Source organism: Lytechinus pictus, chromosome 3 (assembly GCF_037042905.1).
Source record: "Lytechinus pictus isolate F3 Inbred chromosome 3, Lp3.0, whole genome shotgun sequence".
Taxonomy (NCBI): domain Eukaryota; kingdom Metazoa; phylum Echinodermata; class Echinoidea; order Temnopleuroida; family Toxopneustidae; genus Lytechinus; species Lytechinus pictus.
In genome coordinates this window covers 70,968,455-70,994,333 of record NC_087247.1, presented here as the reverse complement: position 1 = coordinate 70,994,333, position 25,879 = coordinate 70,968,455, and the positions used below count along the sequence as shown (strand labels likewise).

Genomic DNA, 25,879 nt, shown 5'->3' with positions numbered 1-25,879 from the left:
GTGACCAAGATAGGCATATATTTTTTGTTCTCTATTTTTATAAAACGTTTTAAGCTTCCGCGCTTCGCGCGGAAAGAGGAATTATTTCAAATTCTCAAATCTTTTCCCATTTTTTTGGGGGGAGCTCATAATTTCTTTCGAAAACAATTTTTTTAATCACAGCAAGTCTATTCGAGTTGATAAGGGTACTAGAGATGCAAGAGACGCCTTCTTTTGATTTGAATTTGATGAGATATCAAAAACTTCGCGCTCCGCGCGGGAGGGGGGAAACTCCCCACTCCCTGCACACTCCCCCCCCCCCCCCAGAGCGCGCTTTGCGCACTCTGTAAGTGTTGGCACGCTTTGCGTGCTATTACCGCCCCGTCCAAAATTAAATCCTGGTTACGCGGTTGTGCTAGAATTCGAGTACAAAAATTGTTAAAATCTGAATGAAATTAACATGGAATCCAACAAGGAGAGACATATTATTAATAACATATTACAGATCGTGCTTTTTCTAGTTAAAACCAACACAATTTATTTTAACTTGTAACAAATTTACAATTTGAATGCATCATTTTTTAAGGATGTTGCATGTTTGCTATGGACTAGTTTCATCAAAATTGCACATGCTGTTTTATTAGTATCATGTGATATCTCTAAAACAAAACAATACACAAAAATACATTTACCTCTTTGCAGACTTCTTTGTTTATTTTTTGTTTGTTAGACAAGGCAATGGTAGGGGTTGGTAAACGTTTAGTGATTCCAAGGACTTGGCCGACACAAACCCTGTTGTATTGTCATGTACCCAGATATTACGTAATAAGTGCCCTTTCAATGCTACTGTATGTACCACACACGAATGCCATGAAATGGGTGCGAGTCCTATAGACCACCTTCTGAAAACCCCATTAAACCTCATTTTAATTTCGTGTTGTTAAATCAAGTACCAACCAACCATTTAGGCCTAGACTTATTCATCCATTAAGACATGCTTGGTATGAGTTTAGTGTGTTTAGAGCTCCATTGTTCGTGTTTTCTCTAAAGAAACGTTTTATCATTGTGCAGTAAATATAATATCGGGGGTAGACCAAGAATGAGAAGAAGGCGTTCCACACGTTAAGGACGAGGTAAAACAAAATCGATAGTCGGATAGAAGTTGTTTCTTGCTCTAATTCAGTCAACATAATCACCGTGATCATTGTAATACGCTGAATAACATAGTGTATAGCATGTAATGATCACATCACGCGAGCGGGAGGTAATGTCAACATTCGATACTGAGGTGATGACTATTCACAATACTAGATTAAAAAAATATACAACCTGATCGTGAAATATCTCGGTCAACGCGCATTAGCAAATATGACACAGTTTCCCATAATGAAGTACAGTATTGCTTCAGGAATAAGGTATATTTTTAGGTTTGAAAATGAATATTTTTTATTATTCATAACGGAAATACTGGAAGAATAGGTTAAATAAATAGTCTGTCGTGCTGCCTTGCTGAACTTATAAAGTGTCAACGAAAGAGTAATTTGGCACAAAATTCCATCATGTAATTGAAAATGCTATTTTTGAAATTGCATCTTTAGTGTGTAAAATAAATTTTCTGTATTAATCACCATGCTCAATGTAAATCAATGATAATAACAATAACCACTTCTTTACTAGCAAATAACACATAGCTATGCATGTCCTTGTACTTAAAGAAAATCAAGAACTAGAAAGTTAGTACAGAGTGTTGGGCATAACGTCGTCCAACAAAATCTAAGAGCAAATTTGAAGAAAAAAAACAGATATTGACGCAATCGATATAAAAAACCGAAGTTCCTAACAACCATTTAAATTTGTCTCTGTCTAAGCTTCCGAAAATCTTGTATGCCTTACTCGGTAAATTATCACGAGACAGCATTGTTCTAAGCCATTTTAGCAGTTGCGTGTTAATATTTCATAAACAACCACCCGCAATGTTTAAAACCATGATAAGCCTGCTTGTTAATACCAGTATGTCTTAATTAATTGAGCCTATTATTCTCTAACATACAGTTATCATTAATGATTTATGGACGATGAATTTTCATACTTTACTGGTCTATTACAATCCAAATGCGTATAATACATTGAGAGCGCAACGTGGATGCTTCATTGGTTCCAAATACATTATACTTCAATTTCTTCAAACATGGCTCCGGGGATAATCTTGTTTTTCCTTAACTGTGGCTAGCACAGGCTAGTGTTGCTTTAGCCTTAGAATTGAAATCCGAGTACCATCTACTCATGATGCAGTATAGGTGAATCGGGACTTTACAGACTCATTAGTATAACACCTCTGTAAGAAGAGGGAAATGCACTTGGAAGTGGGCTTGGAAAACATTACAGCGCGAAAGGGCTGCATTTGGCAATACTTGACTGTTTCAGCCAGATTGTATTGAATTTCTTTCGTTAAATACAGAAATATAAACTTTGACTAGGAGATTTAAGTAGAAGAAGCAGTTTGTATGGAATGTAGCTATTAGGACCACACATCTTCCTTAGATATAAACTCATCAATCAATGTCAGAATGTTTGCTAAATTTAGCAAGAGATGACATATGTCCAATCCCTGTCTGTCTTATTATGAAATTGAGGGTGAATATCATTTGTTAGCATGAAATGGACCGTAAATACAATTTCCTATCATGAAATTAGGGGTAAACATAGCCGAAAGATGATGTTGCATCGTACACTCCACATTCAATAGTTGCAAAATAAAAACATTTTGAACATACAACAAACAATTGTCCCCAATCAGACGTCTTATCTCCACTCTTTTGGAAGTAGTAGCTATCAATTAAATATCCAAACTTCTACTTGAATATGGTACAGGCTTTTAAAATACTGAACATTATTATTACACGTAGCCTTATTTCTTTTTAAATCTTCGATTCGTGAAATATTTATTCAGATGAATAAAGGGTAGATGTGGTGAATATTAAAAAATCTATATATTTTTTCTCTATATCCATTATATTAAAACGAAGTGCAATATTAAAAACAGGAACATGAGTTTATTTTTATTATTTTCCAAAATGTATATACCTTGTATTTTACAATTTGCTTGAATCCGTGAGTGGGTTTGGAGGGGAAAAACACGTGTAGATTAGTACACAATGCCACTACATCTTTATAATGGGACTGTTGATTTGATTATCTTATCATCTCCAATACAATTTGCTTGAAATTAAAACCCTGAGAGCTTTGGCACGAAATCATACGTTGTTCACGTCACAATACTTCTAACTTTATTGAAAGAGAGCAAAGCTCATCTTCCCTTTTTTTAAATTTCCTTCTCCTTCTTCTCTCTCTCTCTCTCTCTCTCATTTTTCCCTTTCTGTAACTATTACTTATTCCCTTTCTCTTCCCTAACGTTATTTCTTTTTTATTCACTTCTCTTCGTCCATTTTCCTTATTTCTTTTCTATTCCAGATTTCTTCCTTTTCATCTTCTATAATTCGGCGTCTTTTTTCTCATGCTGGTGTCGAAACGTTGATTAAGACTCGCTGAACTCGATTCTAATCATATTTCCCGGATAACGTTTCTCGGAACGAGATGGTCGAGTTCGAAACAAAAGATGCACTTGTTTGCAACGAACCTGTTGCCATTTAAGATGTATGATTGACGTTTATTGCTAACTAACAAGCCAAGCAACAACAACAAAAAAATAATGTTCTGAATTTCTTCTTTGTGTTGCTTCACTGGATTCAAGGCTAGGATGCACCAACGTAAATAACATCCAATTATTCTCCTACATTACAATAATCATTGCATCTCGTTTCTCCCGCATTCCACATTGATCAGTGATATTCAGCGAATGTGTAGTAACGATCTACCTGCAGTTCAACACACACATCGAGAAACTATATCCAAGCTCGCTATTTATGTATCTTTCTTCGCAAAATAACATGTTTATAACATAATATCATGCTTTATAAAAATGCATTTTCTTAAACTATACCTGTTCGCGTTCACAGATAAAATTGGTCTATAACTTCAGGTTTACATTATTTTGATGGGTGCAACGACAATTGTATTACATGAAACCAATTTAAAAACGATAACGGTCTTTTAATGTACAAATACCCTTCCTTAAAACCACTACATCATAATTCAAATATGAAAAAAAAAATGAAAAGGGGGTTTAAGTATAATTTATGATCATCCTAAAGTAATTGATTACCTGAGCATGCTCAATAAGCCCAGCAAACAATTATCATTCGGTATATGCTTGCCCTCTCGAGCAATGAATAGGATAATTAAATTGTCTCCAATATCCTTGACGGTCATTTGGGTTTTTAATGAGCTATTAGTTATGGTAGCAGGTTTCAATCCCGAATAATTTCTCATTAGTCTGGCAAGTACAATACTAACAAATGCCTCACAGTAGATTAGTACACACTAGAACCTACATTACATTCATATTTTTAAACAATACTTTGTCACATCTAAATTACAGTTTTAGCATACACGTGTAGCTCCTTATATGACTCGTAATTATACTAAGAAAACAAATTTCCAGTTATACATGCACGTACAAAGTAGAACGGGGAAATTTACCTTTTAAAGTAATCAAGGCCCCGTCAGTATTGAACATAATAATTATTATTATTATGGTCAAAGGTTAAGATACGATATACGTTGATATCTTTTTAAATGTTATTTTGAAACTTCATATTACTGAATCAGACTCTCTTCTTCTAGTTCCGATCCAGTTTAGTTTCTAGTTATTTCTTTTTACAATAATTATGTACACTATAATGCACTATTAATTTCACCTTTGTTGTTACCTTAAAGTAAATTTCTGTTCACGAAGATCCGTCTTTAATTTGAAATGTGGGTTTTGTCTATTGAATATCTGTTGAATTTTCTTCCAAGAGCTAATGATTTTGAAGATGGTTGGAATGAGACTCAAAACAATCATCTTATCACACGTCGTAATCGTCTGATCCTCATGGGATAGACCAACATGGGATGAAACATCGTGATGGACGTGGCGTTTCGACCCTCCCCCTCCCTAATCCCTCTTCTCATTCTCTGCTTTCTATCCTCTGAGACCTGAACGTGCCTTCAGATCTAACTACATCATATCCAAACCAATCAAACAACTTACCACAACCTATCCCGTCCGAAGCCCCTTCAATAATCAAAGCTATAAGTGAAGCGTGAGCTTTACTGACAATATTTCATCAAGAGATACGTCCATCAATTTGCAAATAGTATTGAAAAAGAAAACTTGGGATATCGTTTCAAGATAATAAATGAAATAGCGGCTTTTTCTTGCATTACATTCACATTAAGAATTACATGTGCAAACGGATGTCACGAGCCTAAAACATGTCTTAACTTTCTATGGTTTTAACAACCAACGAGTTATATATATATATATATATATATATATATATGTGTGTGTGTGTGTGTGTGTCTGTGTGAACAGTAGAGTAAAATAAAGGATGAATCAAAGTATACACTATGTTGTAAAGCTTTCGGCCCTAGCCTTCTTCAGTTTTTATTTGCTAAAGAAAACACATATTAAAAATCATAAAATAAGCAACATAACGAACCTAAATAAAAGCAAATTAAAGCAAAACCAAAACAAATATGAGAAATCTCATGGTAATTACACGGAATAACAAAGGTAAAGTGAAATAGTACCTGCCATATGGGTCATATATATATATATATTATGTGCGGATCTTGGAAGCTGGTTTTTATATTAAAAATATGACAAATGAAAAAGAAACACGCAAAATATGCGAGTTTAAGGCTCCCATAATTTCGTTCGTTAATGATCAATAGAATGGTTCCTTCAAGATGATTTTCAGCCATGTTTGATTAAAAAAATGTAATATGTCGAAATTATGTTCCACCTTCGTCTTGTGATGAGAAAGCAATATGTCACCTGTCATCCGTTGATGACTTTGATTCAGCGTTTCTCCTCTTTAGTGGATAATTATAATTATTTCAAATGGTACTGAGATAGGAATGGCCGTCGGACCTAAATGAGCATTATCTTGGTGTATATAGAGTTGATAATACCACAACCTACTAATCACTGGTGTTACTATAATAGAAAAGATGATTGGTATTACGGAATTGCAATTATGAAAAAAATGTTCTATTCAAAAATTCATCAGTGATTTGATGAATATCATCGCTGACAAGTTGTTAATTTGTTGTTAATCAAGAATGGCTTAGCGATAATCATTTCCTTGTTTTCGGTCGTCATACTTAATATGAAAATGATTTTGTTGCCATCGCTATCAAGAGTGACCAAGGCAGTTGAATTTGACATCAGCTGGTGATCTCGAGAGGTGAGTTAATAAATATTAAAAGCCTTGACGATGGAAGGGACATTAAAGCTCACCATTTTATTAGGATTCTGGAAGCAATTTCGTGAAATGTTTATTTAAAAGGAAGTCAGTCGTTATCATATGTTAACATCATATTGCAAACAGTGGCAAATTTGACGTGTATGCATAGATGGTTTGAAGTAGCGGAAGAAATGTTTGTCCCAGTGGAAGATGTTTCATAAACTACCATGTCTACACAATGTATGAAATGTTGCTCCATAGAAAATTAAGCTCGTTGAGGAGCTGTTGAGAATACTATTTTACATAAAATCCCCCAAAAGTAAACTCGTCCATATACGATAAAACATTCAATACTTCCTCTCTCAGATGTCGTATTCAATCGAATACTCGGTTATTTAAGGATTCCAAAAATTAACTCGCATAAAATAATAGTTAAGTAATTCATCGTTGATCCTATTCATCATTAACTACAGTAGTATGATCGCTTTCAGTCAGTGTTTAGATAACATGATTCACACTACCTTGCTCGTATCATATTATATGCTCTGAAATTCCATTTTCTCCTTAATTTTTTTTTCTTTCGCAGGAACGACGAGTGTGAATACAATCGAATTTCTGGTCGAAATTTAGAATATTCTCTTCTCGGTCTGATAATTACACACAGATAAATCGATAAAGGGATGGACGAAACCCCGGCCAATATGAGTAACCATACCTTGGCTGACATGTAAGTCAATATGTAAATATACATGCATGCATCAACCTTGGTCGGTTCGTTTATATTATCACAACAAGCTAAGAAGCGTACTCGATGTGTTTAAACAATTATTTTCCCCGGTTTGCTCTCAAAATAAGCGCCGATCAAGTATGCGATACCCATAGAGCTATTACAGATGATAATACATATCAAGTAGATTAACGTATGTGCAACTGCTTTAAAAGGCATACATTACTAACTTCTCATTATTATACACTTTGATATATCAGGGAGTGATGAACGGTACTTACTACAGTATTACAATCACTTTGTTATAGTATTTTATTGCCTTCTTGAAAGTGACGAATGAATATTAAATCAATTTCACAAAATGAAAACAAATGTTATTGGGAATACACAAAGTACACCAACTTTCTAAACTAATAGATGAAAACCGGCACCATTGTTTTACCTAAAAAAAAAAAAATTAATTGTAGCTACTCAATAATATCAAAACATGTATAAGCATAAAAAACATTCTTTTCAACTGGATATTTTTTTGAAATAATGTTTTCACTGGAATAACATAAAAATAGTAAAATATACATAAACATTAAATTTTGATTTACAAGTAATTTAACCCACTGGACATTCCTCGGGTAAATTTTCCTCCTTTCATTCTTTAAGTTACACTATTAGAATAATTATAAAAAGGTGGTCTAATGCTATATCGGGAACACCTTTCAAAAGGTACACCAGAAGGGTGCAAAGTTTCACCAGTAAAAACAGTTTCCCGTGTGGTATTGCTAAAGGTACTTAATATTGAACCTCTTTTCCATAATGTGTAGGCTTAAATCTTAATGTGTATATAAAATGGAGAGCTTAACCTTTGATACCCTCTTACAGGTTATTTTAAGAATGGTGTCATTGGTGTCATTCTTGGTGTCATGAAAATCATGATGCAATTCATACTTGGCCCCAAGCTGGCAAAACACTATTATTTACATTTGCTTTTTATAATATTAACTTTTAGGATGATCCTTACTCTTCAAATATATGAAAGTCAGTCTTAATTTCAATAATTAGTAGATTCTTGGGGAAACTCACCTCTTGCATACCTTGTTACCGTCCGCTGTAGTAAATCCGCATAATCCAGATTGTCTACAAATTCATCAAAATCTTGATTGGTCACATTCATATTGAATCCTCGACTGACCACCCCAAAAACAGAACCAGCCATAAACATCATATCACGGATGAAATTGTTCCCGTCATGGTATAGAAACACTGCTCGTGTCCATTTGTATTTTTGGAAAATTTGCCCAACAAAGTCGCCCATTTTACTGTGAGGGGGCATAATATTAGTAAGCGTTTTATCGTAAGGGGGGCCACTGTATCCACTTGCCTGGGCACCTGCTGTCAATTGGGGAACGTTCCAATGGGCAGAAAAACGTCCTACGGGACCGGCTGGATATTCACAAACGGGACCGAAGAAGCCCATTACACGATGTTCGATGAAAATGTCAGCAGATACAAGCTGGGCAGTGTTTATTGAGCAATGTGTATCATTAACATGAAGAGTAATATTATGATTTGGTAGAAGTTGTCTTTCCTTGACTTTCTCGACCGCAATTCTCATAGCAGGGACGACCATTTGAAGGTGATACGGAAAAAGACGCCCTTTCTTAAGCCAAGGATAATCACCCTTAATATCTGTTAATGGGTATGCAGGGAGCATGACAGATAAATTGATATCCTCACCTGTCTCAAGTTCCCTACATTCCATGAAACTCACAGAATGTAACAGTATTATCAAACCACTTCGAAGAAATATTCTCCACAGCTGCATGATGTGCATTCCCGCCATGTTCAAAAGTTTACTAATATAAAGCAAAGGAAAGATAACAGGCAAAGTTGTTCCACTGTTCAACTATACGACCTTCTGGTCTTGCAAGATTGTACAAACTCCGTACATGGACCGTTATTGACAGAGAGAGAGAAGAAGCGTAAACAAAGTTAGCTTAGGGATACCAAACCGGCGTACACCGACCTACCGGACATCCTCGATACTCAAGTTGTCTGAATGCGAGCAAACTTTAAGTAGAAGTGATAAATGCATGCCAATCAACCCATGTATTCCATAACAGAAATAATTGATATGAATTTAGCGAGTGATGACAATTTAGTACAGGTGAGCTAAAACCACGGCACAAGTCAGTTATATACTCTGCGGAATATTCAGGTGCCTAAATACACAGCGGTAAACCAAGAGCGAGAGAAAGAGAGAAGCGCATAGAAAACGGGCTATCATGTGTGAATGCAGTGAGCGAGAGTTTTACGTGTGTGAGCTGAGAAGTAAAGCGAACAGGTCAGTACGGATGATTCGCATGGAGACCAACTACCAGACACGCAATGATAACTCCATTTGAAAAGGGGCATTCATCTGCTTTAGCCCCCATTCTTAAGATACGTTTTGACACTACACTTGCATATTCAATATGAATTCCACAATGAATTAAGTGCACCAACACATCTGGTTAAGAGTGTGATAACTGGAACCTGTTGTCATGCGCAGAGATCTACTGGAAGGGAATTAAGTTAAAGATATTGGCAATCTTACGATGTCAGGTTGCTGATTGAGCATTAATCGATATTGATTTTTTTTCTTGGCTTGTTGGACTTGGACTTCCAAACCAGTATTCATATATAAGAAAATACATCTGACAACCTAAATCATGTGTCATCTTCCTCTAATTTTGGGTGAACCACTTTACTGGTTTTCTCTTATCTCTTGTTTTAAATCATTATGGGTGTAATAGAGATAGATTAAAGGCAGTTGAATGATTTTTGTTCCAGTGTTTGCCAGGTTACAGAATTGATTGAGTTTCCTTAGTACTGAAAACTTTAAATCACCACAAAGCCGTTTGGTTTTTATAGGTATTTTGATATGGAAATCGTAAATTACTGTGAAACAATAATGTCCTATGCTTGAGGCAATATCACAGTCATTTTATCAAAGAAGAGTTAATAACATATAGCAACAACATAATTAAGATAAATAAGAATTAAATGGGAAAAATCACAATGTGGAATACATGGGTAAATAGTTATAGATGTTTGAAATGTTTTATCTGCATTACATTGCTGTTAATTCAATTAAATGACCCTATATAGAACTATGTCCCCCCCCCCCTTTTATTGGTTTTATTTTCCTACAACCCCGTCCCCTTTTGCACATAATAGGAGGAAAAACATAACGAGAAACAGAGTCACTGAAACATATACAATTATTCTTCTTTGCGCTTTTGTTCGGCGACCTTGAGATTACGTATCTTAAGATTGGGGGCTAATAGAATCCTTATTACTAAAACATTTGCATTTTTTCGGGAAATACTAGTAGTAGGATCATCGTCGGTTGAAGAGAGTTTAAAATCCTTGGAAATTCATAGCTTGGAGACCAAGCGTATTTGAATGCATGCTATTTTGCGGATGGAAGAGATAGCTTAAAGTTAATGGTCCGCGTACGAATATCTTGTATTATTGTCGCACAGTCCATTTAGTTATTTGATTCTTCAAAATCAAACAATCAATCAATCTGTACTGATCAGTATCTAATTTGACTGAGCTAGATTCCAGTGTGAACTCCAATTGATTGGCGTTTTATCTCGCTCATTGATGAAAATACGAGCATTTCATCATGATGAAAAGAGTTGAAGGATAGCTGATACGGATGAATGTTCAGTTAGGATCAATTCAAAAATCTATATGTAAATATACTGTTATACTCTGCCCACAGAAAACAAATTGACTCATTATATTTGCCAATGAGCAGCAGCTTTGTTACGTATCACCCTGATTAATTTCTATGACATCAAGTAAAAATAATCCTAATCAAACTACAATTCATCATTCCATCCTCCATTAAAAAACTAAGCCCAGTAAAGATGCCATTGCCTGTAGAGGGTAGAGGAGTGAGATGTATGTAAATGCTGATTTGGTGGCGTAATGATGGGAGCTGCATCCGGGTTGTCTGACAACCAATTTTCGATGCTAGTGCTGTATCGGGTTTCAAAAGGTACATGCATGATGCAAATTTTGATATGACCCCGCCAGAAATATATTCATTTACACGATCAATCTGACCCACACACTGAAATCATAGATGTTTGATCCGTGCTTTTAAAGCACTGACGGTTTTAAGAATCGCATATGTCTAGAGGGTCTGCTGATTTACCAAGTATTAAAGTCCATTGGTTCTTTGCAGAGAAGGAGGGTATATTCATTCGCCAGAATCTAGTTTTTATAGATAAATACTTTTTTTTAGATATAGTAGAGGAGGATTACAAATGTCGAAACCTTATAGAATTGAATTCAAGATCTGTCTAGCAAACATAAAGACTGGGATTGGGTAGTGTATTACAATGAGCACATCAGCATCAGGGAACAGTGTTTCAAAAACATTGTTGAGATATTTATATTCCGGATGGCGGAGTGTTTGTTATTCTGATATCCTGTATGCAGGATGGCAACGCACCTCATGGAATGTTTTCACTCAAAGCGCACATAAGAAGACGATGTACATACATTTTCCAACCCTCAAAGTCGTGTGTTTCCATGCGATATCATCATGCACATATTAACAGTTACAAATGGACTTACGGTGTGTGTGTGTATTTGAGTTTTGTCAGACGTGTATCAATCAGATATGATTATTTACGTCTGGGACCGACCTTTAACGTCACCATCCGAAAGACGTGACCAGTGCTCGAACCTCGAACCTCTGCATCAATTTGTAACTTCCCCACAGCTTGGATTACAGGCGCACGCCACAACGCCCAGTTACGGTATCATGCTAGCTCCAAATAAAGGTTAGTGCCGAAAGTTGAATTCTAGACTTCTTTTTGAAGTACATTCAATGAATAATCAACAGGGCATATTGCGGGAAGGTACTTAGTAAATGACCAAAGTGACTCGTTAAAACGGGCCCCCGCTGAGGGAAAATTACCAACCAGTCACATAACTAGATAACGAGTATTTGATTGTTAAGACTGGGGACGACAGTAACTCCGTGTAAGATTAGCTCATCATGTTAGTACAGTGGCCTGTATATGGTGTACCTAACTCATTATTACCATGGCTTCGGCCATTGGTAAGCTTTATTTGTGAGTTACAATACCAGTTGCAATATCATCATGACATCCCACAAGTCCACATTTTATTTTTTTCTCGTTACCCACCATGTACTATCGGAATTGGTATATAACGCTCATTTATTAAACAATAATGCACTTATGAATGTATGATTGTGCCATCATGGCTTACTTTCTTCGAATGTCCTAATAATTCTTATGAATAAATTCATCTGATACTGCAAATATTGCCAGAAGACTGTACATATTGTCGAATAAACCCTATTACCACCTGACATGTTGACAGTGTAGATATATTATTAGCAAGATATTTAAACAATGCTTTTTATTTGATAAACAATGAAAGGTATGTCAATCAATTTGAACTGACCGAATGCGATTTTTTTTTCATCATAGACTTTCGCCAGACGCATCTAATCATTACTTGATTTTGTCCTTGAACAAGATATATAATAATATAAAAGGTGGAGCAAGTTGTTAATTAATTTCCCTTGGTAATTCAACAGCTCATGGATGACCAGAGATTAATCAGAATACATCGATTAATATTGAGATCATCAAGAAGGTCGACGTAGGTCGGACGAACTTTGTATTATTAAAAATATTGAGATTATATGTATGAAATAAAATTTGCTTTATCCTTTGCTAAAGTTTCGAAGGATCACGGTGTCTCAAATAACCAACCATAATGGATATTTCATATATGTAGTGTATTTTATCCTTGAATGTATACTCAAATTGCTAATTAAGCTCAGGTCAGTTAGATGATTATGTGTGTGGAAAACGAATCATACACGCTTCAGTAATCGGTCATGACTAGAAATTTGATAGACTTAACAATACACCCAACAACGACATATACAAAATATATTACCAAAACGAACGGAAATATTTTGCTTTAATACAAAAAAAATAATGAAGCCAATTTGTCTGTGTTGATGTGATATATGATGAATTCAGAGTGTTGTCCAGTGAAATAATGGATATTTGGATGAAGTGTTGTTGACAGGAAAAGGAAGAAGAGAGAAGGCAAATCATGCATCATTCATGTCATCGATACACCTCTCACTTCGGATTATGCATACACAAACGCGATCAAGCCTCAATCCGTTGTTACATTAGAAAATGCAAGCTGTAGGCGATTCTTTTAATCACACTAATTCATCATTTGACTCCCATTACCATATAAAATCGATACTATCCCATCGAGTCTCATCGACATGGCATTCGAACATAGCCAACGGGAAATACATAACGCGTCAAAGTGAAAATGGCGTCACCATTTGGCAATGTATGCTCAAATCATCATGGCAATCTCCAAAATATAATCAAAAAACAAATTGAAGAAGAAAAGAAAGAAGGAGAAGAGTGAGAGGAGGAGGAGGAAGAAGAAAAAGAAGAAGAAGAGGAGGAGGAGGAGGAGGAAAAAGAAGGAGACGAAGAAGAAGACAACGAAGACAAATAGTGAGAAGAATAAGAAGTAGACGAAGAAGGAGGAGAAGAGGAGAAAGAATAATGAGAAGAGTAAATGGAAGGAGGATGAATTCAGAGAAGTAATATCTTGGTGAATATTTTTTCCCAAAAAATGTTTTTTACAATAATCATTTAAAAAGAAAACTGAAAATAATAACCGAAAACAATTCATATATAACCTTCTGTATTATATCATGCTTATTATAATCTCGTTTTCTTGTTCTGCCAGTCAAATAAAAGTTTCATTAGCTGAGTGGGCTATCAACACGCCCATCTCTGATTCATGATGCAACCCTTTTTTTAAGTTTTATTTGGAAATAATGAGTAGAGTACAGGCGTGATTAAGATATGTAATATATTCCTTATTAATTTTTCATTACTTTGTGATTTATAACCACCATAACTTAGTCCTTATGAAAACTATCATTGGCTGGTCGTTACCCTATGAACAGGTGACAAAAATGATTTATCTATTTATGATGCCAAACGATTGCCATTATGGAATATGGATAGCAATCGTACAACTTCAATGACAATGGGGAGGAAGTTGGATTCATAATTAAACAAGGAAATGTGTGTCATTTTAATATTACATTGGTGAATTTCAGAACACATCATGATATCCCAGGTCCTACAATCATTAATATCATGGCCAATTACGAATGGTCCACGCTCATTTCGTCTAATTTCCGTTTGGTCTCATCCCACATGGTCTAATCCCACTTCATCTACAGTCATTTCGTCTACCAACCACTTGGTTTAATTGATATTTGGCACATTTCCCATTTAAGGTCAAGTCCACCCCAGAAAAATGTTGATTTTAATAAATAGAGAAAAATCTATCTAGCATAACACTGAAAATTTCTTCAAAATCGAATGTTAAATAAGAAAGTTATGACATTTTAATGTTTCGCTTATTTTTTCACAAAACAGTGATATGCACAACTCAGTGACATGCAAATGAGACAGCTGATGATCACTCACTATTTCATTTGTTCGGATTATTTGAATTATACAATATTTCACTTTTTACAGATTTGACAATAAGGACCAACTTAACTGAACTCTATAGTATTAAACAATACTAATTCAACATGTTCAGGGAGGAATCAATCCTTGTATCATTTGACAATGAGGAGAAAATTAGAATATTTCATATTTCAGACAATAAAATACAAAAGAAATAGTGAGTGGATGACGTCATCAGTCTCCTCATTTGCATACAGACATGTAAATGTTTTGCGAAATTAAGCGAAACTTTCAAATTTTATTTTTTTATTCAAATAAACTTTTTGTTGAGGTGGACTTGTCCTTTAAGCTATACCATAAACATATAGAGAAAAACATGTATGGCCTATGATCATTTCGTCTAATATGCACTTAGTCTAATACCACATAGTCTATATTGTTTATAGCATACTTTTCATGTGACATAGTAAATATATAATAGGTAGACGAAGTGAAAATAACTGGGTATTAAATTAATTATACTTCGTGGGTATTCATGAAACTTATTAGATCAAGACAAGTTTAGGGTAAACAACGTGGCAAATATTTGATGGCAAACAACATTGGTTTAATCCACTTGGTATTAAATTGTTTTAGACCAATAATATGTGTATACCAAATATAATATCATTACGTCCGTTGACATATTTGTTAATTTTTTTGTAGATAATATAAATTAAGTTGTGATTTTTTTTTCAATTACTTAGTATAATGTAGCGTTAAAGCTAAATTACAGTAGTTGCAGTAAAACACTAATTTCGTGAGAAAGTCTGTAAAACCAAGGTTAAGTATGACTATATCATCGTGGATCTAGATCTGGTACAGTTACATAAACTGAACTTTGTGAAATCATAAAATCTAAGCTGAAATACGATCACACTGAAGATCGCCAACACAGATAGGCACACGTGGGACAGTGTATTATTATTGCTGGAATAAAGACCCGACGGAAGTGACCGAATCCCCCGCCGAATCCGCGCTTATTTTGCTTATTTCTCAGCAATTGCACAATTTCTTCCAGAATCCTTTGGCACATATTTTTTATTCATACGAACAGACACTTGGGTGGTCATTATATTATATTCTGTAAAAAGTCATTTTGAGATCGTTACCAGAACTGGAATTTACCTTTAAAAGCTCGTTCAGTGTAATTAATTCATTCGTCGTGAACATGCATTCAATATAATTGCAATTATCGTTGGCACTATCATTCATTATCTCACAACGGAATTATTTATAAATCCTATCTCGTATCTTTTTCATAGATTATGCAGAAATACCCTTGAAATTCATCAATAGTCAATAAAATATCATAAATATGACTTTCCTCTACATTAAACTCCAAACGCAGAAATTAATATTTCTTCAGTATTAAAGATTAAGTATCAGAATAAAAAGTTCGCCTCAGACAACCTGACAAGAAAATGAAAGATTAATTTTTTTTTAAGAGATATTTTTCTATGTTTTGTAAGATCTATAATTCATTTCATCACACACTGTATGCATTGAATCATCTCGGGGGACCAAGCATTTCCCTGTAAATAACAGCTTAGCACCACCTTAACTATATACGCTTCGTTTCATTTTACAAAAAACGTTTGGCAGTGTGAGAATAATGAATAAACCATAACTTGATTTTACTCTTACAGTTCCCTTCTACACTGACATTACTGCCATACATCCTCATATTTTTCTTGTAATTATTTCTGTGTTCATCTTCCTGCACAGATTATTTTATTCAAGCAGATGTATACCTTTTAGATTTTCAATAATAATATGGAAAGCAAAGTTAATGAACGATTAATTAACCCAATGGATATACAGTAAATCATCCAAAGCTCTGCATTCTACAAGAGGAAGGAGGATGGATGAAAATGCCAAAAATAATCCTGATAATGATAACCCTGTTTTGCCCTATTGTGATCACACTCACATGATTCTCCATCTATCTGTCTATACAAAATATTATAATAAATGAAGGGCGACAAAGTAAAGAAATGAGAGTTTGAGCTTTTAAATTGGTGCACTGCAATTTTTTTTAATGAGTACTCTAGTGGTCAATAAGTCGTGTGAAAATGTCTTCTCGGTCAAACATAGACAGAAAAATCAATTTTCAAATTACAAAGCTTAGTAGACAATTTATGAAAATATCAATATTTCTTTAGGAAGTATAGGCCTCGTTCCCCCCTTTAAAAAAGCTAACCGATACGTCAATTATCTACGACATCACACGCAGAATGAGCAATAGCCTGACTAGGCAAGACCACAGACCAGGGGAGCGTTTCATCAACATTTTCGTCCGACAAGTTGTCAGATCTGACATCTTTTCTTGATTCTGATTGGCTGAGAGGCACTGTTACTATAGTAACTGTCTGATAAAATGGGACTTGTCGGATAAAACGTCCGACAACTCCTTTCATGAAACACTCCCCAGGGGGGCGTTTCATCAACATTTTTGTCCGACAAGTTGTCGGATCTGACATCTTTCCTTGATTTTGATTGGCTGAGAAGCACTGTGACTATGGTAACTGTCGGATAAAATGGGACTTGTCGGATAAAACGTCTGACATGTCCTTTCATGAAACGCTCCCCTGGTCCCACTGGCCGACGGACACAAAACGTACTCATAACGAATACAGCGGACAAACACAATTTCGGAGTGGCTCCATCCGTTTTCATCCGCTCCAGACAATGGACAAAAAATGCGCGAACAATGAAATCACAGTGGACGGATGCTCGATGGATATAGAGCGTATGAAACACGTATGCAAAGCGGATGGCAAGTTTCTTGTCCGTTTTGCATCATCTGTGCATCCGTAAGTCATGTAAGTGCAGTGGGACCAAGCCTTAATTTTTACCATGTTAACTTCCAGTTTTTACAAACCTCTTCGAATCGAGATTACCGCAAATCATGTATGTAGACAACCAATCCGGTATAGGTCTTCATAATGATTTGCAAGTCTCAAACCGTATACGTATTTTATTAATCTCACTCAACAAATTGGCGCAATGTTTTCTGAATCATATGAAAGGAGAAAGCCTCGCCCTGGGATCAAATTCACGTCAGACAAATTGATAAGTTATGTCCTTGTTCTAAATCCCATTTACAAATCGACTTTATAACAAGTGTATTATCTATGATTAGATTAATTCGAATTATAATCCCTACATTGGAGTCACTGAGGTGGATAGCAAACAGAAAAATGAGGTGAATAAAGGCCAGGAAGATAATAAAGTTTCAACTCAATTCATGACGAAATATATCTTACATATCGCTTTTCCCTACTGATTATGTATCACACATCAACTTCATGTCTAGTCCAGAGACGCTCTAAAGAACCAGGGACTATATCACTTCACTGTTATGTCGCCAATTGATTGATGTACGTAAAGACAAATATGATTGAAATGTTTGCGATGTTAATTGGAGCTAGTAATTCTATTAACAAATGTCATAGGCTGTGGTACACGCCATCCTTCATGCTTATAAATAGTCCAAACACAAATCAATGTATTTTATTTCTAACATTGGCCTCCTATTTTGACCGCCTCCTTCCTCTTATTTTTGGAGTCCCTTTTGTTACGGAGACCTCTCGCTTGTTTTAATGTCATTTAGCAAATAGTATAGCCCATCGCATCATGACAAAATGCATCACAATATTTTAGACTCGCTGTCGAAGAGAAGGAGTAATTATCTTATTAATGAATATGATTATGGAAACCTTGTTACGTTGGGTCTTCTGGAAGAGATGACTTTTACTGCCGCAAATCAATTTAACCAAAGAGGGAAACAAGTGATCATAGCGATGATTCAATTATCGAGCTTTGGGTAATGGCATATAACTTTAAACTGTCTTTAATATTTAATGATGAATCATTGATGATATAATCATATTATTGACGATAGAAAAATGGCAATGTTATGAAGAGAGAATTAGAAACTATTTGAGAATCCAGGAAGCTATATACTTCAGTTTCATCATGAGCTGGCCTTGTCTCATATAAAAATCTTATTATCATGAGTTAGCTCAATTGAAACATACTCCACATCAAAAAGAGTAACTAATTCATCTGATATTAATAGATGATGCACAGTCTTGACAGGATTTAGTTTAGTTTAGTTTACATAGTCGACTGAAAGTCATTTCCAGGTAAGTTAAATCTTCATTTCGGTTATCCCATGGTATCAGTAATTAAACAGATTAGAATTGAAAGATGGAAGTTCAGAATTTGATGTACATGTAGCTGCTTTATAGAATGTTGTTTTATTACACTAGTATTGACACATCCAAACAGATCCATCCGAGGGAAAACAGAACAATCTCCTCGACAAACGAAACTAGGCTAAGGTCACAAACCCCCAAAATAAGCCTGCTCAGCGACTGGGCGGCGAGTTTTTAGCCAATTTCGCCCCGGAACCGAGTGGCGACCGTCCGGGCACCAATGGTTTCGGGTGCATCGCTCGGTCGCCGCTCAAGATTGAGCGCGGATTTAAAATTCTGGCGGCGCCTGCTCACTTTTCACTCGCCGCCCTAGATTCGCTCGGTGCCCGGGTGGCGCCGTTCGGGCACCGACGTAATCGAGCGGTAGCCGTCGAACGATTTAGGTCAAAAATTGAACTCGTTGAATCAAAGGCTGTCGAGCGGTCATCGGCCAGTCGCCGGCCACTGGCCGCTCAGAGATCGGTCGATGATCTGGCGGCGTATTCAAGATCGGCCGGGCGATTACTTAAAAATATGCCGGTGGCCGGTGAGAGACAGCCCGGAAATCGGTATGTCGTCAGCCGGTCACTGCTCGGACGCCAAAACAGACAAGTTCCCCGATTTGACCCAGATTTGGCCTTGAGTAATGGGTAATCGACAGGGCACTGCTCGGCCACCGACAAGTCTTTTTCTTTCAGCCCGCTCGAAGTCTACTAAAATCGATGCCTAAAATCCAGCGGTGCCCGAGCAGGCTACTAATCGGTCGGTCGCCGCTCTAAGTTGTGACTGAAGCCTAATCCTTTGAATGTATATTTATCGCACATTAATTTGATGTGCAGGCTCTTAAAAAGGATAGATTATCATAAAAGATATCGTTGAAACCATACCCCCCCCCCTTTCACAAACAAAAATGAGATGCAATAATAAGCTTGATAGCATGGAACAAAGGCTGAATAACAGCAAGCAGTGGCGTACCGTGGGTCACGGCATTGGGGGGGGGGGGCACCAGCAAAAATTTCAAGTCACATAGGGAGCGCGCGAAGCGCGCTCAGTTGTCAGGTATACTGATATTCAGAGCTAAAAAGGGACATTATAAGCAATTTTTTGTAATCATGATAATAACTGTCTCGCTAAACAAACAATGCGAGCGCGAAGCGCAAGCTAAAATTTTTGTATATATTGACCCTAAACAGGGAAATTTTAAGGACTATATTTTAGAATCCATTAAGAGTATAAATATCACACCATAGTCATCTAATGCGAGTGCCAAGCGCTTGCTGATTTTGTTAGAATTACATTTAAACACATGAAGCACCTTTTGTAGTCATTGTAATCATGATTATCATACGCATCTCACTAATCAAATACCGCGAGCGCGAAGCGCGAGCTAAAAATTTAGGAAATTCAGACCTGAAGAGGGGCATTCTAAGGCTTGTTTGTAGGAATTCACTAAGAACCTACGTATTTTACTAACCAAATGACTTTGATAGTCAGATCAGAAAAAATACATTTTAAGTACTGATTTTAGGAGTTCATGAATAGCACAAATCTCACCAATCCACTATTGCGAACGTTAGCACGGACAGGACATGTTTTATATTAAGACCTTAAAATAGGGCAATCACTTTAAGTAGTCATGAAAAAGAAGAATATGTCACTACATAAAACAATAATAACTCGAATTGCGAGGAAATATATTTGTTGTATATTGATTTGAAAACGGGAGGTTTTAGTACAACAGGGTTATACATGTATATCTCGTCAAACAGTGTATGCGAGCACCAGGAACAATGAAGACACAATGAAGCAAATAATGTTTCATAAAGTTATGAAACATATATATTACACTATAATGAACAATAATATTTTCTTTCCTCACTAAGTTTCTCTTCCCTTTTCCCTCTTTTTGTCCTTTTCCCCCGTTTTTTTTTTTTTTTTTTTTTTTTTTGCCAGCCGATTGGGGGGGGCACGTGCCCCCCCATGCCCCCCCCCCCGTAGTTACGCCACTGACAGCAAGGTTCGCGAATAAACTGAGAAAACCATGAACAGTGTAATCGAGCCAGAAGAGTGTTGATTTTGTGCACTATTATAAATGCAAAGCATTTAAGCATTATGACTGTGCAGCTGACTTTTCATCCCTTGATATGTTTAAATCATAGCTTTCTATAATGTCTAAACATACTGGGCTCAAACGATTAACGGGATGCTCCGGGATAAACAAAAATTATATGATTTAAACAGATAAAGAAAAATCAGACAAACAAAAAAATGAAAATTTGATTAAAATCGGGCAAGGAATAACAAAGTTATGGCACTTTAAAGACTTGCAGTATTCCGGCGAAAAACAGTTTTAGGCATGTCTTCATGAATATTCAATGACAAAATTGATGATGTCATATCCCCACTTGGTTTTTTGTATTTTATTATATGAAATTGGGTTTATTCATTTTTTTCCCCCAAGAACTGAAAAAAACTTAACTTATTTAGTGCATTAGATATTTATTGCTGCAACCTATTTCATTATAAAGGAGACACATCATTTACACATGTATGAAAAAATGAAGCAATTATGATGTCATTTAATAGCATAAGAAAAAGGAAGGTGGGGATGTGACATCATCAGCCCACCTAATGAATATTATTGATGACGTGCAACTATTTTCACAAAATTATGCAAAACTTTTATCTTCAATAACTGCGTTATTCGTTATCCGATTTTGATGAAATTATCAGCATTGTGCTCTGTGAATGTTGCTCTATTTATTTAGATATAGTCCTACATAATATTTTCTGCCCGGAGTACCCCTTTTTAAGTTGCGATTTATTACATCGCTTCTTGACTCCCTTTTTAATGCGTTTCAATGGAAACGTCAATATTCATCAAGTCCATTTGAAAAAGAGTCCATCCTTTCTAGGATGATTCCATTGAAAATAAAAACACCAGAAAAAGAAGAAAATGGGCAGGTCTTTGAAATTATATATAAATGTCCCCCTATTTTTTCAGCAACATAAATAACATAGAAGGTGGCTTACTAAAAACTAACATTTACAATTGCATGGTGTATCATTTCAACCAACAATGTTAGTGCTGTTATTTTTCCTCTCATACTGCCATTAATTCAATCTTCTTTCAGACAATCGTTGGGGTAATCTTCTCCACCTTGTTTCGAATCATAACGTCCTGAAAACATCAATATACTTTTAAGGGCCTTGATTTGAATTCCTGTTTTAACGCAACGTATTGTTTTATATGAAAGAAGGAAAAGTAGAATAAATAGAAATTACTTACTTAAAAACAGTAATTTGGAGCAAGAATTCTGGAAAAAAATGGCGTGAGAAGGGATTGGGCCCTTGAGCGAGAATTCTTAAACAAAATGGCATGAGAAAGCATTGAGTCTTGGAGCAAGAATTCTATACGAAAATGGCATGAGCAGGGATTGCGTTTTGGAACAAGAATTCTAGAAGAAAATGACATGAGAAAGCATTGAGTCTTGGAGCAAGAATTCTAGAAGAAAATGACATGAAAAGGGATTGAGTTTTGGTGCAAGATTCTAAAAGAAAATGGCATGACCAACAAAAAGTTTTAGCCTATATGTTCATATTTACACAACATCAGAGTTCGTAAAATCGGTATTGAATGGATTCAAATGGGCAAAACCGAAAAAATGAAGCTTTCATAATTCAACAGCTAGTAATAACACATAATATAACATTCTTCTTGTCAGAATCATGTATAGTTGATATAGCTGTACTCAAGTATGCTGGAGTGTGCTTATTATGATCACTATTATACAAACATTTGACAAAGTCTGAGGTAGGTTAATCTTTAAATATGTATTCTAAATTTTCATCTGGAAATAGTGCAGTCCGTTCTTGCTTGTTCTGTATTTTATGTATTGAGCAGGTTGTCGCGCCAACATCATCAGACTAATTATTTCGTGACCAGACGAAAAAGGTGGTCATGAGAGTTTAACCCTTTGCGTGCGGGCCCGCGAAACCGGATACCTCTCCCTGCGGCGGAGCCGTTTTTGTACATTGCTGATATTTGGATCTGTGGCGGTGTTTTCCTAATCTGTTGCTAATTGCGCCAAACTGAAGTATTTTCAGGATTTTTAGTAAATGTAAAGATGAAAGATCAAACATTTTTCTTTCTAGAATTAAAGGTCTCGCTTCTCAAATCAACAGAATAGTTAAGAAATTTACGAGGAAAAAGTCGTGTTATTTTGTAAAATCTTCATTTTTTCCCCAAGTCAATAGGCACTGTGTACAAAATTGCGTAAGGGCAATCAGCACGCGCGGACAAGTCGGGTTCGATCGATACCGCTTTGTTGTCTGCTCTAGTGCTTTTTTCATTGCCTATTGTCACGCTACTCATGAATGGTCTCTTTACCTCCTTGTATTCAGATCATTTGCAAAGTGTATAATTACGACGATAATCCGTTTTGGGTGAAATCACAGCATACCAAATACCTTTATTTTCCAGAATGAATAAAAAAGGGTGATATTCCCTTGCAAGTACGATGATGATGCTGCGCAACGAAAGTCCGAAACTATATTGTGATTTTTGGCTTCTGGGCTTCAAGACGGTGGCCTCAATGTTTCACTAAAAATCGCCCTTGGTTTCTTCTTTTCATAAATTATAGTTTGTAATAAAAAATAATTTTGTTCCTGAAGATTGCATACCAGTGTTCGATTTGTTTTCCTGTTGCAATTTCAAAGAGCGAAGGGGGTAAATGTGACTCAAATCTGAAATCACACCTCCCAACGCTCTACTCGTCTCGTTCTACGTTTCATTTTTCTATCTCCCTTTTCCCTCCAAAATAACGATGCTACCGATTACTGTTCGTCACAATGAGAGAAAGTAAATTTTATTATCTATTGAAATTGTAGCATAAACTTTTAGTTCATTGTTAGTTTTAGCGTTTGAACTGATTATGCTATTGTCGAATTTTCAGTGCAAAAAAATTCACATGGGAGAGAAAGAGAGAATGAGATGAAGAGCTTCCAAAACCTAACATGACAAATTCATTCTATAAAATGACGTGAATTTCAAATTGAGGTGGGGGACTATAGTATTCTAATTCTTTTATAAGTAAATATTTATGCAATAGCAAAAGCGCACATAATGGTTTACATTATACCTTTTTGGTCTATTTCCTCTTTTTCCCCTTCCATTCTTTCTGTCGATTTATCATTCTCCTATACATGTATCTCGATTTGCATTTTCTATTCTTTTTTAAAATCTCACTTGCACCTTCTTCCATCCCTATGGGTATCATCACCCAGGGGAAAATTGTATTTTTTGTGAAGAAATCACTGTCATGCTCAAGAAAATGTTATTGGCATGTCTTAAGCGCCTGCATGTTTTAAATAAGAAAACATTTACTTTTTTATTGTTACTGTCGTAATATAAAAAGCAGTATTCCTAAGAGCTTTTTGTATCGCTAAATACGAGAAGCATTAACTAGGTCATCCTGACGAAATACACTAATCTTCCTTTTATTCAGGGCGTTGGCTATTTGTCCCCTTCTCTTTTTATAAGGAATTTGTTTGAGCGTCCGCCATGACTTTCTTTTGTTCATTTTTAAAAGAGCAGAGGATAAACGGTGTTATTAATTCCTTTATTTTGTTTTCTTTGAAATAGAGGACAAAAATTAGAGCAATATTGGATGAGAGAACGAGAGAAAGCGGGGGGTGGGGGTTCAAAAGTTTTCCAGGGGCTCGTATTATATAAAATTTGTTTACAAATTTTCAATAGCACTTGAAAGCTACTGAAACCATTCTATTTGACTGGCGGATGTTAATTTTTTATTAAATTATTGCGCATTTTTCAATATAAAATGTGCATGTATAATGTATTTATAAAACGGTACCAATTAAGGATTTCCTCGTTTTCCCTTTTCCCTGGTTTCTAACCTACCTGTAACTGAATGTATTATCTATCGCTTTCATTCCCTTATATTTATCGTCTTTCTTTATCCCCTCCCTTCTACACCTTTTTTCTCTAAGTTCGTCTCATTTAAATTATATCTGTATCGTTTTCTTTCTTCCCGATTTGGATTACGAGGTATATACCTGCCCCATCCCCTCAATCCTTTCTGATTTTTCTTCTCAGTACCTGTCATTTTTCATTACATCTAACGTCCCCCCCCCTATCTCTCTCTCTTAATCGGAAACGGTTCCGAGAGAATGCCTCGTTTTTGGCAACTTGTATTGATCGGAGATGGTTGCATTTGTGGGCCTCTCGTCCTATTGCATCGTGGTCATCATGTCGAAAATTTTGGTGTTTTTCCCCCCTGTTTCTCAAATAATGTCCCGAAAAACCTTTTAAAATTACTATTGTAACTGTCATTTCACAATAATTTCTATATCATCTTCCATTTTCTATATTGATAACGTGGGTAAATATCTTTCGCAAAAGACAATATGATGATGATGATCATCATCATCGTATAAAAATGCACGACTAAACTATTTTTTTGTGAACTTGGGGCTTAGGGTTATGGCAAGACAGAGGCCTCAATCTTTCACTAAAAGTAATTTTCTTTTTTTTTTTATTTTTTCATAAATTTTATGTCTCATTTAATTCGATTTCCCACGCAGATATTATAATAATAATAAAATAATCTTGTTCCTGAAGTTTGCGTATCGGTATTCGATTTTTTAATATCCTGAAATTATTTCAAAGAGTTAAAAGAATCAAAGTGACTAAAATTGTAAGTCTGAAATTATACCTCCAACTCTCTTCTTGTCACTTTCTACGTTTCTTTCTTTATCTTACTATTCCCTCAAAAAGAGCCAAGCAATTACTGAAAGTTACAGAAAGTATTTTTTTCTTGAATATATTATAGCATCCGCAATCATAAGTGTTTTTTATTTGTTCTTTCGTTTTGTTCGATTGTCTCCGTTCTGTTCTATTGTCTCCTTGATTTCACAACCGAAAATAAATCATTAAAAAAAAACATTCACAATAGTTAGAATTCATTTTTGTCTCTATCGTTTTAATCGTTCAATCTA

The 25,879-nt window shown here is 35.6% G+C and overlaps 1 protein-coding gene across 1 annotated transcript in view; it reads right to left on the bottom strand.

The window, feature by feature from the left end:
• Positions 1-8,227, bottom strand: part of LOC135153460 (atrial natriuretic peptide receptor 3-like) — a 50,064-nt gene extending 41,837 nt beyond the window's left edge. Inside the window, exon 1 of the mRNA XM_064096072.1 lies at positions 8,137-8,227. Coding sequence (XP_063952142.1) covers positions 8,137-8,227 — 91 coding nt within the window. The remainder of the gene's footprint in view (positions 1-8,136) is intronic.
• Positions 8,228-25,879: the final 17,652 nt, after the last annotated feature.